This window comes from Gobio gobio (assembly GCF_949357685.1).
Source record: "Gobio gobio genome assembly, chromosome: 5".
Classification (NCBI taxonomy): domain Eukaryota; kingdom Metazoa; phylum Chordata; class Actinopteri; order Cypriniformes; family Gobionidae; genus Gobio; species Gobio gobio.
Genome location: NC_137101.1, coordinates 36,316,712 through 36,338,192, shown reverse-complemented (window position 1 = coordinate 36,338,192; position 21,481 = coordinate 36,316,712). Strand labels below are relative to the sequence as shown.

Below are 21,481 nucleotides of genomic sequence, written 5' to 3'. Positions count from 1 at the left end.
ATTCTCAAAGTCAGCATACATTTAAACACAGTCAGCACACATTTGAACACACTTGAGATGTCAGCACACATTTGAACATAATAGTGTCTTTTCATTAGCCTTAAACTGCTCATTTTGAACTAATAAAATCTTCTACACCTGCTGGCAGAAGGAAGTGTGGCACATCAAAATGTATTTGCTGGCCCCGGGTGCGAGGGCCCTTTCATCACTGCTTGCAGCTTTAAGTATTATTAATATTTTAAGGAATTTGAGGGTGGGAGGAAATACTTAGTCCCCATACATTTTTTCATATTCTTTATTCAATTGTCATTATTCATCCAAGTTTTGCTAACATAACTAATGTGTCTAAACTGTTTGGGACAGTGACCTCTCTTCTATAATAGTGTTACATCTGATCCCACCATCTCCCCAAGGTCCTGTGGGATTACAAATTTATACATTGTTATACCTAGGTTCCAAAGTAATAGAATATAACTGAAAACATTATCTATATTTGTGTTTTACATTTTGAAGTAAACTTGAGGAAATTCTAAGGAGATTACGTCAGGCTGTGTAAGTGGTTGAAACATTAAGTCTTTTGTCTGTATGCATTTCCTGACTATTTACCATGACAAGTTTAGAGCAATACTGCCTGAGTGATTGGATTAGCATCTATGCATTTGAATGGCACTGTTATGCTGATTGAATCTGGATGAGAGACACAGTTATGTGGGGTGTGTCCTTTTTACCTATACAACATTTGCATTGTATTGTTCAGAGTGTCTCCTCCTCTGCTGTATAACCCCTCCCCCTGAAATGTAGATAAATTGCATTATTTTGTACTGTTAAATCAGACTGTTTTCGGACGACCTGCAGCACAGATACCCCTTTTCCACCAAGGCAGAGCTAGAGCTAGATCGGAGCCAGAGCCTAGTTTCAAATTGGTTCTTTGTGTTTCCACACACAAAGCCCCAGCTCCGAGCCAGGAAAAGTGGTTCTTAAGTAGCACCAAAACATTGCTGGGCTAGAACAGGGCTAGAAGTAAGAACCGATTACGTCAGGCGCTGGGGGCGGGGTCAACAAGACCAACACAAACTTGAGATCCGCCATTGTTGAAATAGCAGCTAATGGAGCTAACAGCTGCTGCTCGTTTGTAATCTCTATCTATACAAATTACGGCGAACTGCATGAATGCATTGGATTCGCCGTGTTTTCGTTGTGTTTTGATGCCGATGTAGGATCGTAAAGCCATGTGAATCAACAGTAACGCAACGTTTGCATTGTTGATGGAAGGCTTGTTCGCAGCGGTGGTGTGCAGACCGATTGGCGTATGATAACGAGTCCAGCGAGAGCATACGACTCCTTATGCTTTTGATTCACTCATGCGTTTTTTATCATACGTGGATCGGTCTGCGCAGCGCCGATGCATCTCGAACAAGCCTGGTGTGTGTGTGTTTCCGCTGCCCAGAGTTGCCAGGTTTTCACAACAAAACCCGCCCAATTGCTACTCAAAACAAGCCCAATCGTGTTTCAGGGGGGCTTCCCCAGTAAAAATCACATTTGGGGGTAAAATATGTGTTTTTTGGCATGGTTGCCTACTAAAATTTGCATTCCCGGGGCTAAATATTACATAATTGGGGTCGCTTCAAGCCGCGGTCATGAAAAAAAGCCTGCGGCATTATCGCAGACATGGCAACACTGCCGCTGCCTCGCTAGCGTTGCTGAGAGAGATGAGATGTATACAGTGACATAAGACCTGGCTCTGTTGTGGCTCTCAGCCCGTGGAAAAGCAAACGGTTCTTAGAAGGCTCCTCAGTCGAACCAACTATGAACTGGGACTAGCTCTGGCTCTGAATTAGCTCTAGCACTGCCTTGGTGGAAAAGGGGTAAGAGAGTTCTCTTTAAAAGAATCACTTCTGTTTTGATCCCGATGTCTCCTGGTCTTTACTTCAAGAAACAACAGAAGTTCACAACAGTCCGAAAAGACCAGGAAAGATGTCTGCCTCTCAAGCAGTTGTCTTCAAGAAGGGTTTGTTGGAGAAAACAGTTTAGGACTCAAGACCAGATGTGAGGAATGAAGACCAAGAGTCAGAAGCAGAAGCATATCTCTTGATCAAAATATAAAAATAAAAGCAACATATAATTCTTTAACTTTAGTGTTACAGTAAAAAGGAATGAAACAAATGAAAAACCCTAACCTTAATTCCCCATTTCATCTCTGGAAGCCAAAAAAAAAGAAAAAAAGAAAGAAACAAGTCACTGCCATTATAAAGCTTGAAAGAGCCAGGATTTTTTTTATATAACTCCGATTTTATTTGTCTGAAAAAAGAATGTCATATACACCTACGATGACTTAAAGGTGAGTAAATCATGGGATAATTTTCATTTTTTGGTGAACTAACCCTTTAAGACCTTGATTATAAATCACTCTTTAGGATATTACAACACCATGCTACACATGAACATTTTCATTCTGATCACTATGTACAACATAGACATTGGCAAAGCGAAAGGGTCTTTGTGTTATAGCAAGGCTGCTTAGCAAGGTGGAAAAACAGATTCTGCTCTGCATATAGTGACATTATCTTTTAATCCAAATGTGATGTATTTTTGCGTTCATGTGTTTCTTGAGCCCCACAGTGTTTTAAAAAAAAAATTCAAATATGATTTTGTTCAAGTTGTTTTCTATTGTTTTGATAACACCAAGGCCTGGTTTCACATACAGGGCTTAGATTAAGCCAAGATTAAACCTTAGTTCAGTTTGGACATTGAAGTAATTTTTAAACAAAACGTGCCGCCGTTTTGATGCCCTATGCGCGATCACTTTATGATGCCCGCGGTGGCAGCGTTCGTGAATTATATAGAAAGAGCATTTTCTTGTGGTGCCCCCCTGAGCACTTGGTGCCCAATGCGCATAATGGGAGCGGTGGCACTGTATTACTCTTTCTAAATCATGTTCTAAACATGCCTTAAAAAATATTACTGGTGTGCATCTTGAGACAAAACAATAGCTGGTTTCAGCTCAAACATGTATTCTAGTCTGGGACTAGGCTTAATCCTTGCCTGTGAAACTGCGGGTGAATGGGTTTTTTAATTTTACTGAATGAGATCATTGTTCACTTGATCTTGAGATTAAAATTTAAAGGTCCCATGGCATGAAATTTTCATTTTATGAGGTTTTTCAACATTAATATGAGTTCCCTTAGCCTGAATATTGTCCCCAAGTGGATAGAAATGTTGATCGGTGTAAAACGAGTTCTGGCTGTCTCTCTCTGCCTTTGAGAAAATTAAGCAACGAGATTAAGCAGAAGGGGGGTAAGCGTGAGGGTCTCCAGGCTAGCCAGCTATCACCACAATAAACTGGATTACATTCGATTACTGCTGTTGTGTCTTTGTTTGTGCTGTGTACTCAATGCACTGACGCTTTTCATATGATAGGAACATATCTAAAAATAATGCTATAATCAACCCTTACTCGTAACTCGTTCATCTTGACAGCTGTAATGGTACATTGCATGTGTTACAAAGTTGGTAAAATAAGGAGGAAGACGGGTCGGCATGACTGGGACTCGTGTTTATTCAGAACTCTCAGATACAAACACAATAAACTTGCGCTGACAGCACTCTCATAACTTAGTAGTTAATATAAATAACTTTGTTAGCAATCGCTCCGTCTCTGGTACATTAGTGATGTCCGGTTCGTGAACTAATCATTCTTTTGAACCGGTTCTTTTTAGTGAACCGAATCAGTTCACCAAATCGGACTGAATCGTTCTAAAGGGTTTGCGTCTCGAGTCAGCGCTGATCCATAATTTACTAAAGTTACTAACTTTCTGACATGAGTGACAGTCCCTCCGACTAGAAATAAACGAATAACCTGAAGTATATTCTAGTAACTACAACAGTTCACTGAACTGAGACGTGCTGAGAACTGATGTGAAGTGAACTTCGGTCCATCCGTGTCTCTCTGGCAGGTTTGTGCCTGCTCGTGCCTCGTAGACCTCGTTAAACCACGCCCCCTCCGCTCATTTCAAATGCAAAGATGTCAGCCAATCACAACAGTGGGCGTTTTTACTGAAGTCTCACAGCAGACACGCCTCTTGAAACAGGGCATTCAGCCACAGGGCAAACAGCAGTATAGAAAAAATGCCTTTTATTTCTAAATTATGACATTTTATGATGTAAAAATCATACTAACAATATAAGTACACCTCAGGAAACATTATAAAAGAATAGAAAAATGCCATGCCATGGGACCTTTAAACTATCAGTACGTTTACATGGACAACAATACTCCGATATTAATCTGATTAAGACCATACTCTGATTAAGAAACTACCATGTAAACAGCAATTTCTAATTACCTTAATCCGGTTAAAGCCATACTCGAATTAAACAAAAATTGAATTAAGACATGTGGAGTATGCCTATTTTAGTCGCATTATCCAAGTGCATTGTAGACATGTACACACCTTAATCTAACTATTAACGTCGTGTATGAGTTTTCGCCGCATTTTGTGACAGGACACACACACACCAGGCACACACACCAGGCAAGTGCAGAGGGGAGGGCTTTGGGGGCTCGTATCAAAAGTATATAAAGTGCCCCTCTAAACAATCATCAATAATATTGTGACAAATAAAACAGAATTTGGATTATAATTAATATAACCGCGCGTACAAAACAGTAACAATGCGCTCACATTCCCGTTTATCTTTTACGTATCTTTCAGTCTGAAATGTCGTTGCCATGACGTGTTGCTATGGTGCGTGACTGCGTGTCTTGCTTGACTGCTCACTCGGACATGGCCTCCTCTATATTTTTTTTCTTTGTGTTGTAATAATTCTGCTCATTGTAAAAGTAAAATACAATACGTTTGTATCTGTAATCCCAGATTCATATTGTCTGCTTACAACAGCGGTCGGGAACCTCTAGGCTCGCGAGCCATATAGCCATTCAGTGAGCGCTTGTGGCTCGATGGCAGAAAAAAACAATCCAAACAATCACGATTTTGAAACCTTAATTTTCATCATTAATCAAAGCTATTATTCGAAATGTAGGCTGTCAAGAAGGAGGCAAGATGGGCAGTGTCTCTTAAAAAAACTGAAAGACACAATATATACAAAAAATAAAACTATATATATATATATATATATATATATATATATAAATATATATATATATATATATATATATATATATTACATTAAAAAGTATAAAAGTCACTCGTTTTTATAAAGTCACACTGTCCAACAGGTAAAGTTACAGCGGGTTGCCTGAGCCCATTGATTTGAACAGACCTACGAAAGTCGCGCTATGATTGGACGCCGGACAGCGTAGCGTGGCATGGGTACGTAATGACGTACTATTAATCGAGCTATGTTCTGTAACATGTAAAATGGGAACATGAACGTAATATTCTAAAAGCAACTCATGTAAACGCCTTAATCAGATTATTGTCTTATTCAGAGTAAGGTCAACAATTAGATTACTGCTGTCCATGTAAACGTAGTCTATGAAGTATTTTTGTTTAAAATAGTTAATTTTACTCAGAAAATGTAACACTATAACGTAAGTTAATTTATTTAACTAAAATGTACTGTGTACCACTTCTACTCTCTCTATGAATACCTTTTCATTGTGCAAAAGTATTCTAATATGAAAGACTCCAATACATCCCCTTGAAGAAACATGGAGTCACAGCACACATCACTTGCATTGAAAAGGGAAGAGATATTGATGCATAGAGTATTATATTTATGCAACCGTTTATTCAGCATTTTCTATGAACAGTTTCATTTTTCAATTACTGTGCGCGTGAAGAACAATTGTTCTTTCTACTACCGTGTTGCGATTGAACTGACACCCGGTAGCAAGTAACATGATTTAGAAAGGGTAATAAACTCCAGCAAGATTAAGTACTTTTACGCAAAAATCATAGACCTTTATCTACAAATTGGAAGATTGAATGATCTTGGAGTTTACGTGAACTTCAATTTAATTCATCACATTAAGCTATCAAATGGCTTCAGAACACTTGGAATAGTGCACGAAAACATTATGGTGCTTTAAAATGAGTTTATGCCTTTTTGTGAGGCTTAAAAATAACAACGCACAATGTTGGATTTGGATTGGTCCTGTGTCCGATACCTGATACAGCAAAGAAGGGCAGTAACGGAGCATCCCTACTCTAATGCGGTAGTTCCCAACCCTGGTTATGATGGGTAAGGCAAAAGGCACACAGAATGACAACAACAAAAAGAGAGTTCTGATTTCATTCTGAATGCAATGTAAAAAAAATATTTTTTTACATTTCATTCTGAATGCAATGTAAAAAAAAATATTTTTTTACAATATATTTATTTCCAAGTGTTATACTGAAATGAACAATTCTATACAATCTAAATTATAGACCGTCTACCACAAACTCTCAATATGTGAAACTATAGCAAAATGAGAATTGCCACAGTCATTCATATATGATAAAAACAAAAGAAAATCAAGGCAAAGTATAAAAATATTACAGATAAAAATAGAAGAATTGAACACGGACAAAACAGGGAAAATTGTGGAGTCTTGTATGAACGTCAACTGTTCAGATGAGTATCTGATACAGGCCACATTCTAAAGGTCATGTGAACAGCCTCACAAAAAAAAAAAAAAAAAAAAGATTTGAGAAGAAAATACAATTTAGCCCACATTCATCTGGGGCGTAAACGTAGCTTTTGATTTCACACAGATAGATAGTTTATGGTGCCATTTTAAATTGCTGGGCCATTTAAAATGCTTTCCACAAAAAGAACAAGAATAGGGTCTCATATCTGCGTGACTTTTCATGTGTATCTTTAAGTGTAATGGCAAAACAAATGTCTTTTTACACTGGTCACAATTAGATTGCCTTCCTCCGTGCAGGTCATTTCTTAAATTGCTCTTTTTTGTAAACCTCTCGTCATACTCAGATCTTTGTAATTTCTTTTTAGAATGAGTTTGCAAATTACATTTAAGTTCATTTCTTAAATTGCTCTTTTTCATAATCCTATTGTCACACTTGGATCTTTGTAGTTTCTTTCTAGAATGTGTTTGCAAATGGCATTTCAGGTCTCTGTGATATTTGAAAGTCCTCTCACATTGAAGACACTTGTAAGGCCTCTCTCCAGTATGAACCCTTGAGTGAATGTCAAGGTTTCCTTTAGCCGTGAAACTCTTTCCACACTTAAGACAGGTAAAAGGCTTTTCTCCAGTGTGAATTCTAATGTGAATCTCAAGGTTAGCATTGTTTTTGAAAGTCTTTCCACAGTGATGGCACATGAAAGGCTTTTCTCCAATGTGAATTTCTACATGATTCTTAAGGTGCTTCTTGTCTGTGAAACTTCTTCCACACTGATGACATTTAAAACCGTTATCTTTTGAGTGAATCTTCATGTGAACCTTCAGGGTTATTGAAAATCTGAAACTCTTTCCACACTGATCACATACGAACGGCTTCTCTCCAGTGTGAATTGACATGTGGTTAGTAAGGGTTCCTTTATGTGTAAAACTCTTTTCACAGTGGGGGCATTTGTAAGGCTTCTCTCCAGTGTGAATTCTTGTGTGGCAGGTAAGGCTTGCTTTTTGAGAAAAACATTTTCCACAATGTTGGCATGTGTAAGGGCTCTCTCCAGTGTGAACTCTCATATGGACTTTCAGGTTTCCTTTTCGAATGAAACTTTTTCCACACTGTTGGCATGTATAAGGGTTCTCTCCAGTGTGAATTCTCATGTGATCTTTAAGACTTCCTTTTTGAGTGAAACTTTTTCCACACTGTTGACAGGTGAAAGGACTCTCTTTAGTGTGAACTCTCATATGGACTTTCAGGTTTCCTTTTTGAGAGAAACTTTTCCCACATTGTTCGCAGGTGAAAGGACTCTCTTTAGTGTGAACTCTCATGTGGGATTTAAGACTACCTTTTTGAGTGAAACTCTTTGCACACTGCTGGCAAGTAAATGGCTTCTCTCCTGTGTGAATTCTCTTGTGGATTTGAAGGTTTTTGTGTTTTTTGAAAAATTTTCCACAATATTCACAGGTGAGATTACTAATAGTTTTTGTATTTTGAGCTCTTTTTCGTGACAAAGTCTTTTCATTCTGTGAGCAACTCGAGGATTTTTCTCCAGTTATTAAATCATGTTTCACATACAGATCTTTGACTTCTTTTTTAATGTCCTCTTGACGCTCCTCTTTCGGTATCATGAGATCTAAGGCAAAAAAGACAAATAATCGCAGTTTAATGTCACAAAGTGACACAATTTAGACATTGCATTCAATACTCACTAATCTAACTCTTCCCAATCTTGTTAAATCTAAGCTTTGTTTATGATATGTCGCAAATTCTTTCAAGCTAGCAACTACCAAACCACTCTCATAAAAAAACAAGTTTGACCCAGAAGACCTAGTCAGGTATAGATCGATCTCAAATCTGCAATTTATGTCTAAAATATTAGAAACATATGTTCTCTCAAATAAAAAGTAGTTAAAGAATTTCAGGATGCAGGTCCCATCATAACAGAGAAACTGTGCATTTTTAAGTTACAAATTACCTGCTTTAGACATCCAATCATGGCTACATCTATTTTCTAGTGCTATTAGATATTTCGACAACATTGACCACATGATTATCTTGCATAACTTGAGCTTTATGTTGGCATTTGTGAACAAACAAAGTGGTAGTGGTCAGATAGGTAGGACCTGAACCATGCTAATGCTTGTGTAAATAAAAAGATGTCTCATTAAACAAAAAGAATGGGGTGCCACAGGGCTCTATATTAGGTCCTCTGCTTTCCTCCTTGTATATATTTCCACGAGTGACATTTTTATTAGTTTTCATTGTAATGACGATTATATTCAGTTTTATATTTCCTCACAACCCCAAGTTAGCAGAGTTTTAATATTATCAATGATTTGATAGAAATTTTCTTATATTAAACTCTGAAAAGACAGCAGCATTGACCAAAAACCTCTGCATATTAGATTCTATATCTCGATGCATGTACATGTGCATTGTTTTCTACTTTTGATATTCACTCTTCGGTTTATGTTTGTAAAACAGCTTTCTTCCACCTTGGAAGGTCAATAATTAAGATCTAGTTGGTTCAAAGTTTAAAGGGTTAGTTCACCCAAAAATGAAAATTCTGTCATTAATTACTCACCCTCATGTCGTTCGACACCCGTAAGACCTCCGTTCATATTCGGAACACAAATGAAGATATTTTTGTTGAAAGCTGATGGCTGAGAAAGGCTTCAGACAGGCCTCCATTGGCATTCAGTCCATTTACACTCCCAAGACCCATAAAAGGCACTTAAAACGTCGTTACAAAGTCCATCTCACCACAGTGGCAATACAATAATTTTACGATGCGACGACAATAGTTTTTGTGCGCAAAAAAAAATCAAAATAACACCTTTATCCAACTTGTTATTGTCTTCCGTGTGTGCCTCCACAACGCATGCGCGAGAATATGACGCAGATCCGGCGTTCGGGCATATGACCCAGAAGGAATTTGTTTACAAGCAGAGGAAGACGCGCGTATCTAAGCTGTTGGATTCTACATTGATTGTGCTTTAGGTCTCGGCGTAGTTCTCAAAATGGGGCTTAAGTGTGCATTTCATGGATTCCCGAACGCTGACGCTACGTCATATTCTCGCGCATGCGTCGTGGAGGCACACACGGAAGACAATAACAAGTTGGATAAAGGTGTTATTTTGATTTTTTTTTGCGCACAAAAACTATTGTCGTTGCATCGTAAAATTATTGTAGAGTCACTGTGGTGAGATGGACTTTGTAACGACGTTTTAAGTGCCTTTTATGGGTCTTGGGAGTATTAATGTACTGAATGCCAATGGAGGCCTATCTGAAGCCTTTCTCAGCCATCAGCTTTCAACTAAAATATCTTCATTTGTGTTCCGAATATGAACGGAGGTCTCACGGGTGTCGAACGACATGAGGGGGAGTAATTAATGACAGAATTTTCATTTTTGGGTGAACTAACCCTTTAATAGATCAAAGAAATACAATCACGTCAGCCACATTTGATCATCACTACTAACTACATTACTGTTGGCATATTAGGATGTATCTTTGTTTGTAGCTATTGTGTCTTGTTTCTTTTTTTGTGTGTGTGTGTGTGTGTGTGTGTTCCTCTCATAGTGACTGGGCTGATTGCTGTGTATTATTACCATGTCCTAATTCTTTCCTTGGCAGATTGCTCTTTTTGCAAAATTTGCCATTTACGTCACTCATTTCTCATGCAATACTTCAAAATGCCAATAAAAACAGAGTGATGTTTTAATGACATAGTTACTGAAACCAACCTGTTTGTTCCTCAGTATCTTCTTGTTTCACTCTGAATATTTCTTCTTCTTCAATCTTCATTTCTTCACTCTCCTCTTTAATAAACGCCATCTTTTTAATAGTGTGTCACGTGGATCTCAGTTTCTTCACCAGGAATTTTTCTGTGTGTATAGACATAATTGTCATGTTTAAGATGAGAATAATTAACGGAAAGAAAAATAAATCCAAACTAAATCTCTGTGTTCAGTATGAGCACACTGGTAGGGGAATCAGTCAGTGTGAGAGTTAATGGCCCAATTAAAAAAACAAAAACAACAACAACAACAACAACAAATCAAAAGCACTACAAAGTAATGTACAAAATATATCAATTATACAGAAAGTTCATACTATATATATGGTTAAGATTTGGGATTTATTGATTTGGAGATTTTATTTACCAGATTAAAGCATTATGAAAACATTTGCAGTTGGTTAAAAGTTCTCATTGCACATGTTTGTGTTTTCATCTTCAGAGATTCACAGCTCTGTGTCCCAATTCTGAATTCTGCACAACATTTGGTTCAAATGACTCCTGAGTTTCCAAAAGCTCTGTTTCTCTCATCTCTACAGGTCAGTGACCAATTCATGATATAGGGAGAGAATTGATATCCGCCTGTTTTGTTTGCCATGTGCGGATGCGTTTTATCAACAAAACTAATGTTCTTTAATGATATATAAAGCATTACAGTGTTACATTCAATTATAGATAATTAATTTTACAGCTCTTGTAACATGATTATAAAGTTGACTGAACAGTTTGTATCGATTTAAACAGTTGAAATGGCTAAAATACAAACCTTTCTTCAGCCGAATTACATTCAAGGCAGCAGCCCGGCGCCGATTTGTGACGTCATACTATCACGCCAAAATAAAAGTCATTCTCGGTTTTTTTTAGCGCATTGCAGCGTGTGCATATCGCCTCCTACTGTGCTGTTATGCAGTCAGGATTTAAGATCATTTCTTATCATTTCTTAGTTATCTCTTACATGTGTACACACTTACAGTCAAACGTTACACTGGCCCAACTCCACAAGAGCTCAGGAGTACATTGTAAAAAACGAGCTCTACATTGTAAACTTATATACATTTACATTATATATATATATATATATATATATATATATATATATATATATATATATATATATATATATATATATATATATATATATATATATATATATATATATACACAATCAATAGGCTAAGTCGTGACAGCATATGTTTACAATATTTTAACTGATCAAAATAAGTTGCATTTTTTTCTACTTTTTACATTTATACAAGCCCACTGACCCTTTCCAAATATCAAAACTGAACACATGCCATTCACACATTTTAGTCACCGTTATACTTTATATACACTTTCAAAATCAGTATAAGTAATCATCTGTTTTCATAAATAAGCTCAGAGGCCTGTCCCTCACACAACATAATCTAAGATTTTAAATAACAGTTTATGTTTATGTCTAATCTAACCGTTTTATCATTGGTAGATATTTCAATACAATACAAAACCTTTATATCGTTGGGAAAAAAACAACCCGCGACAACAGTTTGCAAGTAACCCAGTTCCATGGAAAAAAAAATTGCCAATGATGATGTTGCCTCTGGCTTGGCGTGCTCAGTTGGGGACATTATTATTTAGATTAATTTCGATGTTTAGTTGAAAAATTTAAACTAAATTAACCATTTAAACTAAATTACTGATCGAATTATTGATCTAACGCCCACACTGTCACTGTATGATACTTGAAATGTTTCCAGAATGGCTATACAGCTGATTAAAATTATGCTGCATTATTTTCCTGTTTAACACTGTAAAGCTGCTTTGAAACAATCTACATTGTTAAAAGCGCTATATAAATAAAGTTGACTTGACTTGACTTGACATGACTCCTAGTGACTTTACCGCTACTTGTTAACAGCTACTTGTTATTATAGTATATTATAGTAAAATTACTCTAGTAAATACTATAGTGTTTTTGAACCATACTATATTAAAGATACTACAGTAAATTGTAGTATATTGTAGTATTTACCACACTTTGTTAATTTAGTATATTTACTATAGTATGGTTCAAAAACACTATAGTATTTACTAGAGTAATTTTACTATAGTATTTTTTCATGTGGGGGGCCATGAAGGTTTGGATTTTATTTTCCCTTAATAATAACAACCTTCATTTAAAAACTGCATTTTGTGTTTACTTGTGTAATCTTTGACTAATATTTAGATTTGTTTGATGATCTCAAACATTTAAGTATGACAAACATGCAAAAAAATTAGAAATCAGGAAGGGGGCAAACATTTTTGACACCACTTTATGAACATTAAAAACTTGATTTTCACCACAGGGGGACTTTAAATAACTTTCTATTTGTCTGTCTCTGGGTGTGTCTCAATCAGCTCCCTAGTTCAGTAGTCAGGGCACTGATCAGGGAGTCGGACATTTAAGGGGCTGTCTCAATCGCAGAATCCTTCCAGTGCACTGAAATGTTCACTCCCTAAAAAGTCCTACAATGCACCACAAAACCCAGAGTGCAACACTGCTCACTATGTTCCCTTAACAGAAGTTTTGAAGCGGGAAACGTAAATAATATGAGCCAACTCAGTACACATAAAAACAGATAACAACACGCAATATGTTTTTAAAAATAGAAAGCATTATTTTATTATATTTCAGGATAAATACACATTGTTCTCAATAACAATATTTATGATAAATATACAAAGGTAATGAACATAATCTAGCTAACATTTATAATTTATTTACATCTGAAATGTTGCAGGTATATATAACAAGCAAAGTATTTTAAATAACATTACAAATGATGTCAAAAAGATATCCGCTCTGATGTTGTTCATAAATACCAGTAGTGATGTTGTACAATGAGGACGTTTTCACATTGCCAGAAATATAGTCATCAGTTTCCCAATGTGTAGTGAGCCAGTCCTTTAATGTCCTTAACAGTGCCCAAATTCGTGTACACAATACACTGATTCACGAGCTCAGGAGCTAGGGAACTGATTGAGATGCACCCTCTGTCATATATTGTTAATAAACTAATAAAATGTATTTGTCGTTTTGGCTATTTATTTTTCGCCCCAACAAGTAGTGGGATAGGATATATGTTCATATGTCTGTCTGAAGCAACGCTTGTCACTACAAAAGGCTGGAAGGAGCTCAAGCTGCACATACTGAACATATTACTACAAAATTGCTATTACTAAAATTGCTATTATGCTGAAATTACTACATTACCCTACATGGAGGACAAATGTTTACAAATCTACACGTATTGATCATACTAATGGTGATAGAAGAGGAATAAAATTACAAACAAATGTATATATAATTTGTAGTTGTGTTTTTTGTGTGTGTACATTTCTATGCAATTCTGTGATTTCAGCATTTGAAAAGGACTTTTGTTTTGTTCTGACGTTGTGACGTCATAAGTAGGCGCCACGCTCCTACATCTCTGACTAGGCTAAACAAAGGTTTGTGGTTTTAAGTGTTTAAATCAATACAAACTGTTCAATCCATTGTGTTGTTTTTACACGCGGTGTAAATTATATAACTATTTTTGAATGTAACATCTGAATCAAATGTGTTGTAAACTGATTCGATGCGCTCAAATGATAAAATGTAAATATAAATCATAGCTAAATATTCTTTTTCCCAGTTATTCATTTGTAGCACTAGATCTGAGGGCTAATCGACCAGATATGTTAGGATTTATTTTTCTTTCTGTTAATTATTTTAAACTTAAACATGATAAATTATCACTATCAAATTATTACACAGAAAAACTCCTGGTGAAGGAACTGAGATCCATGTGAGACACTATTATGGAGTTTATTAAAGAGGAGAGTGAAGAAATGAAGATTGAAGAAGAAGAAACATTCCGTGTGAAACAAGAAGATACTGAGGAACAAAAAGGTTGGTTTCATTCTCAAAGCTGAAGTCATTTGATCCTTATTGAAATGTCCAGCTCTACAGAAATTTTTGATATTTTTGAAGATTGTCATATGAGCATCCAAATTATACTGCGTTCCAAATTGTTATGCAATTATTATATTATTCCTATTTTTTTTCTCCATATCTTTTAGATCAAATGAGCATCCAAATTATACTGCGTTCCAAATTGTTATGCAATTATTATATTATTCCTATTTTTTTCCCTTTTTTTTTCTCTCCATATCTTTTAGATCAAATGGTATCAATCTCAGACAGGTTTTTTAATTAGTTTGCCAGGTCTACTTAAATGGAAGCCCCTTTTTAAAATAGCCAAAAGTGTTACATTTATGTCACAGCTCGGCCAGAGGGAAAGTTTCTCGCCGACCCGTGCATATGATCCGACTTTGTGCAACACTAAAGTGAAACCAGACTTCATTCATGAAGCATGAAATAGTGTGTTATGCAAAAGTCATGAAAACAAATATTGTTTGAAAACTGAATGGAGATAATCGAAGTATCATAAGATTTTGAGTAATTTACAGCACAGTTTTTCAAACCCTGGGTAGTAAAAAATGGTTTGCCCAACGGCGATAACTTTCAGTTTGAGTAGTTAAAGGTTCAGTGTGTAATATTTATGAGGATCTATTGACATAAATACATAATATACATACTATATAATATACATAACTATGTTTTCGGTGGTGTATAAAGACCTTACATAATGAACCATTATGTTTTTATAACCTTAGAATGAGCCATTTCTATCTACATACACCGTGGGTCCTCTTACAGTGAAATCGTCATTTTGCGCCACCATGTTTCTACAGTAGCCCTAAACGGACAAACTGCTCTACAGAGCGTTAGTTACTCCCTGCTGTTTCAAGACGACGACATCTTTGTCCTGTGTCCATAGATTTTCTATGTGCTTCGAAAGGGAGGGGTGAGCGGTGGACGGTTGCACAACCTCACCGCTAGATCCCGCTAAAATAAAGTGCTCCTTTAAATGATTTAATTTCGGCTTGTTTATAGTTACTTATATTTTTTTATTTGTTCAGTTCTGAATACCGCTAAATTTAAAGGATTTGTTGTGGAGTGAGGGGAACTTAAATAGCCTATAGCTGCTTTTGTAGTGTTTATAATGTTTGAAGTACTTTAGAACATTGTACTTTATTTGCTGGTATTATTTCTGAATGCAACTTGTATGTACCTGTTTTTTTTCTTTCTCTCTCTCTCTCTCTCTCTCTCTCTCTCTCTCAAAAAAAAACTATAAATATTTGTAGTGTATTTTTTAAGCATGCATCAAACGATAGTAGGCTTTAAATCGGTTAAAATTCTTACTGTTGGTTAACGGTTAACCAGTTAATTAGCATCCCATATGCTAGATAGATAAAATTAGTGCAGAATCAACTTTGTTGTGAACACATCAAGCATCAGCCAAGTGCACGTGCATCATCAAAAATGGTTGTTAAAACAGTAGTTAACTTTAAAATAAAAATTAGCCCATGATTTACTCACCCTCAAGGTATATATGACTTTCTTCTTTAGTTATATTAATAAATATCCTGGCTCTTCCAAGCTTTATAATGGCAGTGTAAGGGTCTACTATTGAGTTTGAATCTCAAAAAAGTGCATGCATCCATCATAAACTTACTCCAAAAATATCCATATCAATATCTAGACCACCTTCCATATTCAACTTGCGCAGAAAGTGTAACACCTCTCACAGTTCAAAATGCTTACGCTACGTTCTAATGATACGTCGCACCAGTTACGCCTTTTTCAAAAGTAATAGTCAAATGGTATATAGGTAAGTATTCTTATGCTTGGCTTGACTTGTTTGCATGTAAATAGTTCTAGGCCTATATATGATTGCGTCTCAGAATTACTCCTTTTCCACCAGAATGAACCGGGTGCTAGTTCAGACCCAGTGCTAGTGGCAGTTCGAAGTTGGTTCGACTGACGAGGCTTCTAAGAACCGGTTTGCCTTACCACGGGCTAGAAAGCCACCACAGAGCCAGTACTTACGTCACTGTATACGTCTCATTTTCTCAGCAACGCTAGTGAGGCAGCGGGAAACACAAACACTAAAATACACCAGGCTTGTTCGAGATGCATCGGCGCTGCGCAGACCGATCCGCGTATGTTATCAAAACACTGCATGAGCGATTCAAAAGCATAAGGAGTCATATGCTCTTGTTGTACTCGTTGTCATACGTTGATCGGTCTGTATGTATCTCAAACAAGACCTCCATCAGCAACGGCGAACGTTGCGTTACTATTGATGCACATGACTTTGCGAACCTACACTGGCATCAAAACACAGCGAATCCAACGCATTCGTGCAGCTCGCCGTAATTTGTATAGACGGAGATTACAATCGAGCAGCTTTTAGCTCGATAGTCACAAGTTTGTGTTGGTCTTCTTGGTCACGGTAACCCTGCCCCCAGCGCAAACGGTTCTTACTTCTAGACCAGCAATGTTTTGGTGCTACTTAAGAACCCCTTTTCCTGGTTCGGAGCTGGTGCTTTGGGTGTGGAAAGACAAAGAACCGATTTGAAACTAGGCTCTGGCTCCGAACCAGCACCAGCACTGCTTCGGTGGAGAAGGGGTAATGTTAACTTATTTAACTGTTGTATAAAATAAATATCACATTTGCAATCATACTGATATTTGGATAAAATGGCACTCTTGCTTGTTTGATAGTGTAATATAACTACATCATATGATATAAATATACAACAACAAATTATCAGGGCAAAAATACCTGTTTATCTTGAATTTTAGAGACATATAACTGCATACATCATGGAGTGAAGGTGCGAGACTCAATGTCTGCTCACACACCGTTAAAACAATTACAATATCATTACACACAGTAGCCTACAAATCGCACACCGCTACGCACATAAAGAATGAACTTACAATTGAACTGACATTAACCCATTTTTTTTCCTGCTTCTCTCTTTCACTGCTTTTGCATTGCCAAACTTGTACAGTGTGAAACTATGCAGTGTTAGAATGTTACAACTAGCAACAGACAACTAATTGCATACTCATATTTGCGTGTTTTGGACAGTCAAGGAAACACTTTGTATTGTATATAAACAATAAATTCAGCATTTGAAATGTCAAATTCTGACAGAAAACACGACAATTCGAGTGAAGTAGAGACTCGAATTTCATTCTTACCTTTATATTCCAAAATGTCCATTCAGTATAAATTCTGTACAGTACAGACGGCAATACGAAGATGCTCAATGCTTGAGGTTTTATGAAAGCAGGCTAGGTGCTGCGTTCATCCAATCAATGACAATGACACCACAAATATGCAAATTAGAATGTTAACCCAGGGTTTAGGGATGTACATTTTTAAACGTCAGTTTATGAATACCCAGGATTAATTGTCAACCTCGGGTAAATTATGACCAGTGTGAAACATGAAGCAAGATAAACCAGGATTCCATTTAGAAGGGTTTTAGGCGTTAAATGTTTAAACTATTTCAATTGTGAAATGCCCTAAAAATATAAAAAATTATATAACGTTAGTTAGATACTTTTAATTTAGTAAAGTATTTAGATATGTCAAAGTGTCATGTAAAATGTAAGATTTCTCAAGGATTTTTTAAGGATCCGTAGGAACCCTGCCTTTGCTTAGTGCCGTTAAACTGTTGTTAACTTGTATTTGTCTCTTCTTTTTTTTTTTACCTCAGACCTGATTGCACTGAATGGAGAGAGTCAAGAACTGAATGAAAAGGAAGAAAAAGATCTGTATGAGAAACATCATGAGATCAGGACTGAAGAAAAATCTTTTTTTGACTCACAGATTGAAAAGATTTCCTCACAAACAAAACCTAGAAATCTTAAAATCCACATGAGAATTCACTCTGGAGAGAGCCTCTCGCCTGGTTTCACCTGCCAACAGTGTGGAAAGAGTTTTGCACATAAAAGCAATCTTAAGACTCACATGAGAATTCACACTGGAGAGAAGCCTTACATGTGCCAAGAGTGTGGAAAGTGTTTCACATACAAAAAGAACCTTGATGACCACATGAGAGGTCATACTGGAGAGAAGCCATTCACATGCAAACTGTGTGGGAAGAGCTTCTCACATAAAGCAAGTATTAAGGCTCACATGAGAATTCACACAGGAGAGAAGCTGTTCATATGCCCTCAGTGTGGAAAGAGTTTTACACATAAAGGAACCCTTACTTACCACATGAGAAGCCACACTGGAGAAAGCCCTTACACCTGCAAGCTGTGTGGAAAGAGCTTTTCACTAAAAGGAAATCTTAAGACTCACATGAGGATTCACACTGGGGAGAAGCCGTTCATATGCCCTCAGTGTGGAAAGAGTTTTACACACAAAAAGAACCTCAACGACCACATGAGAGGTCACACTGGAGAGAGTCCTTACACATGCAAGCTGTGTGGGAAAAGCTTTTCACGAAAGGAAAGTTTTAAGACTCACGTGAGAGTTCACACTGGAGAGAAGCCATTTGTATGTGACCAGTGTGGAAAAAGTTTCAGATTTAGAGAAAACCTTAAAAACCATATGAGTATTCACTCAAGACAGGACTGTTTTATATGTCATCAGTGTGAAAAGACTTTCACAGACAGCAATCAACTTAAGAATCATGTCGAAATTCACATCGGAGAGAAGCCTTTCATGTGCCATCACTGTGGAAAGACTTGTTCAAACAAAACAAATCTTAAGAATCATAGAACAGTTCACACGGGAGAGAAGTCTTTCGTCTGCCCTCAATGTGGAAAGAGCTTCACAGTTAGAGGAAACCTTAAGATTCACATGAGAGTTCACACAAGAGAGAAGCCGTTCATATGCCCTCAGTGTGGAAAGAGTTTTACATACAAAAAGAACCTCAACGACCACATGAGAGGTCACACTGGAGAGAGTCCTTACACATGCAAGCTGTGTGGGAAAAGCTTTTCAAGAAATCAAAGTTTTACTGCACACATGAGAGTTCACACTGGAGAGAAGCCATTTGTATGTGGTCAGTGTGGAAGAAGTTTCAGATTTAGAGAAAACCTTAAAAACCATACGAATATTCACTCAAGACAGAACTGTTTTACATGTCATCAGTGTGAAAATACTTTCACAGACAGGAATCTCCTTAAGAATCATGTCGAAATTCACATCGGAGAGAAGCCTTTCATGTGCCATCACTGTGGAAAGACTTGTTCAAACAAAACACGCCTTAACATTCACATGAGAGTTCACACTAAAGAGAAGCCTTCAGTGTGAGAAGAGTTTCACATATCACACAGACCTGAAATTTGCAAACTCATTCTGGAAAGAAATTGTAGTGTTCCTCAGTGTGACAGGAGATAAAAAAAACAAAAAAAAAAACAGAGCACTTAGCAATCACACTTAAAGATGTATATAAAAAGTCTTGCAAATGTGAGACCCTGTTTGTGTTCATTGTGAGAGAATATGGGACCGATAATTATGTATCTGGTGCAATAAGCGATTTTTAAGAAATGCTTTCAAAAATTTAAATCAACACCCAAACAAACTATTTTTGTGAATATTTTCTAGATGGGAAGGGTGTCTTTGTTTGGGTGGCGATTTCAAATATCAACAGTGTTTCTCAGAAATCGCTCACTGTACCTTTGAGACTATGTTCACACTGCAACTGAATGTGAGCCACATCTGGGGTCCGTTCTTCGTACGTCGCTTAATACATCTGAGATGATTTGACAGATCCCAGATCTTCTAATCGTGATAACTGATCTCTGGCTAATTTGGTTCTTCAAACGAATTTGCAGATTGGATTAAAATATCTAGATTAAGTTATCTAAGATTACTGCGCGTTCTTGTGTTCCCTGAAGAGGGCAGATGCATTGATACTCGAAACCACGATCAGTAATGCAGCGATTGGCGGGCGTCAAGACAACGTAATGACATTATATAATTAAAAAAGCCACCTGGCATTGCGTAAAAAGGTTCAATCTAATCCTGTTTACATGAAATAAGCCTACTCCCGAGCAGGTTTGAGCTTCCGGACCTGTTGCTATGACATCAAGTTCAGGATGAGCGTCGAAGAACCAAACAATCAAAGATCATGCCAAATCGACAACATTCAAATAGAATGGACCCCTGATTGTCCACCTTCATGACCACTTTTATTAGCATCCTTCACCTCCTTTAGACTTTAGGCTTTTGCTTTGCTTTTTTTGCCTATGAACTCCTGTGGACACACCTGGCCATCTTCTTTGCTGTAGATTAAAATATTGAGAGATGGTCCTCAAATTTCACTCCCAAATTTCTATTGGTTAGAGGTGTCACGCCATTTCATATATGGATACCTTGGAATCAAAATATTACACTTCTGTCTTGCTGTGAGTGCCACAATGTAACTAGAAGACTATAAATAAAAGGGCATAAACATAAAAATAATGAACATTGCACTTTGTTTGTTTAGTCAATCTTTAGTATCTAATTGCAAGGACTGTGCGAATAATCGTACTTGATTTTCGATTATTGTGCAGCTGCTGCATTCCGTCCAGCGCACCTTCCTTTCCTTTCCTTCATTCCTACCTAAAAGCCCAAACTTTGCATCCAAATCAGCCGAATAAGTGAGTGTTGTAAAATACAGTCTATTGTTGCTAAACTGTGGGACATGTTTGATATTAAACTGATATTAAAAGCACATTAAGCCGCAAAAGAGACACTCAGTACGTTTACATGGACAACAATACTCCGATATTAATCTGATTAAGACCATACTCTGATTAAGAAACTACCATGTAAACAGCAATTTCTAATTACCTTAATCCGGTTAAAGCCATACTCGAATTAAACAAAAATCGAATTAAGACATGTGGAGTGCCTATTTTAGTCGCATTATCTAAGTGCATTGTAGACATGTACACACCTTAATCTAACTATTAATGTCGTGTAGGAGTTTTCGCCGCATTTTGTGACAGGACACACACACACACAGCAGGCAAGTGCAGAGGGGAGGGCTTTGGGGGCTCGTATCAAAAGTATATAAAGTGCCCCTCTAAACAATCATCAATAATATTGTGACAAATAAAACAGAATTTGGATTATAATTAATATAACCGCGCGTACAAAACAGTAACAATGCGCTCAAATTCCCGTTTATCTTTTACGTATCTGTCAGTCTGAAATGTCGTTGCCATGACGTGTTG

At 36.9% G+C, this 21,481-nt stretch overlaps 2 protein-coding genes across 3 annotated transcripts; one reads left to right on the top strand and one right to left on the bottom strand.

Annotated features, from left to right (window-relative positions):
* Positions 1-5,745: 5,745 nt before the first annotated feature.
* Positions 5,746-11,208, bottom strand: LOC307126713 (uncharacterized protein). The gene is made up of 3 exons (XM_079817366.1): positions 11,144-11,208; positions 10,325-10,465; positions 5,746-8,211 (listed from the first exon to the last, which is right to left on the bottom strand). The coding sequence occupies exons 2-3, from the start codon at positions 10,413-10,415 to the stop codon at positions 6,671-6,673; spliced, it is 1,632 nt and encodes a 543-aa protein (XP_079673492.1). The 5' UTR covers positions 10,416-10,465; positions 11,144-11,208; the 3' UTR covers positions 5,746-6,670.
* Positions 11,209-13,783: 2,575 nt separating this feature from the next.
* Positions 13,784-20,709, top strand: LOC307126293 (uncharacterized protein). Of its 2 annotated transcripts, XM_079816757.1 has the most exons (3): positions 13,784-13,848; positions 14,156-14,290; positions 18,019-20,709. In XM_079816757.1, exons 2-3 carry the CDS (start codon positions 14,200-14,202, stop codon positions 19,566-19,568), a joined length of 1,641 nt encoding a protein of 546 aa, XP_079672883.1. In that variant the 5' UTR covers positions 13,784-13,848; positions 14,156-14,199; the 3' UTR covers positions 19,569-20,709. The 2 variants fall into 2 exon arrangements, with proteins under 2 accessions (XP_079672883.1, XP_079672884.1); XM_079816758.1 differs by lacking the exon at positions 13,784-13,848 and having other exon boundaries at positions 13,853-14,290.
* Positions 20,710-21,481: the final 772 nt, after the last annotated feature.

Bases quoted from the DNA above. Each gene is read 5' to 3' on its own strand.
- LOC307126293 (XM_079816757.1), top strand. From the start codon at position 14,200: ATGGAGTTTATTAAAGAGGAGAGTGAAGAAATGAAGATTGAAGAAGAA. The intron at 14,291-18,018 runs GTTGGTTTCATT...TTTTTACCTCAG, and splicing joins AGATACTGAGGAACAAAAAG to ACCTGATTGCACTGAATGGA.
- LOC307126713 (XM_079817366.1), bottom strand. From the start codon at position 10,415: ATGGCGTTTATTAAAGAGGAGAGTGAAGAAATGAAGATTGAAGAAGAA. The intron at 8,212-10,324 runs GTTGGTTTCAGT...TTTTTGCCTTAG, and splicing joins AGATACTGAGGAACAAACAG to ATCTCATGATACCGAAAGAG.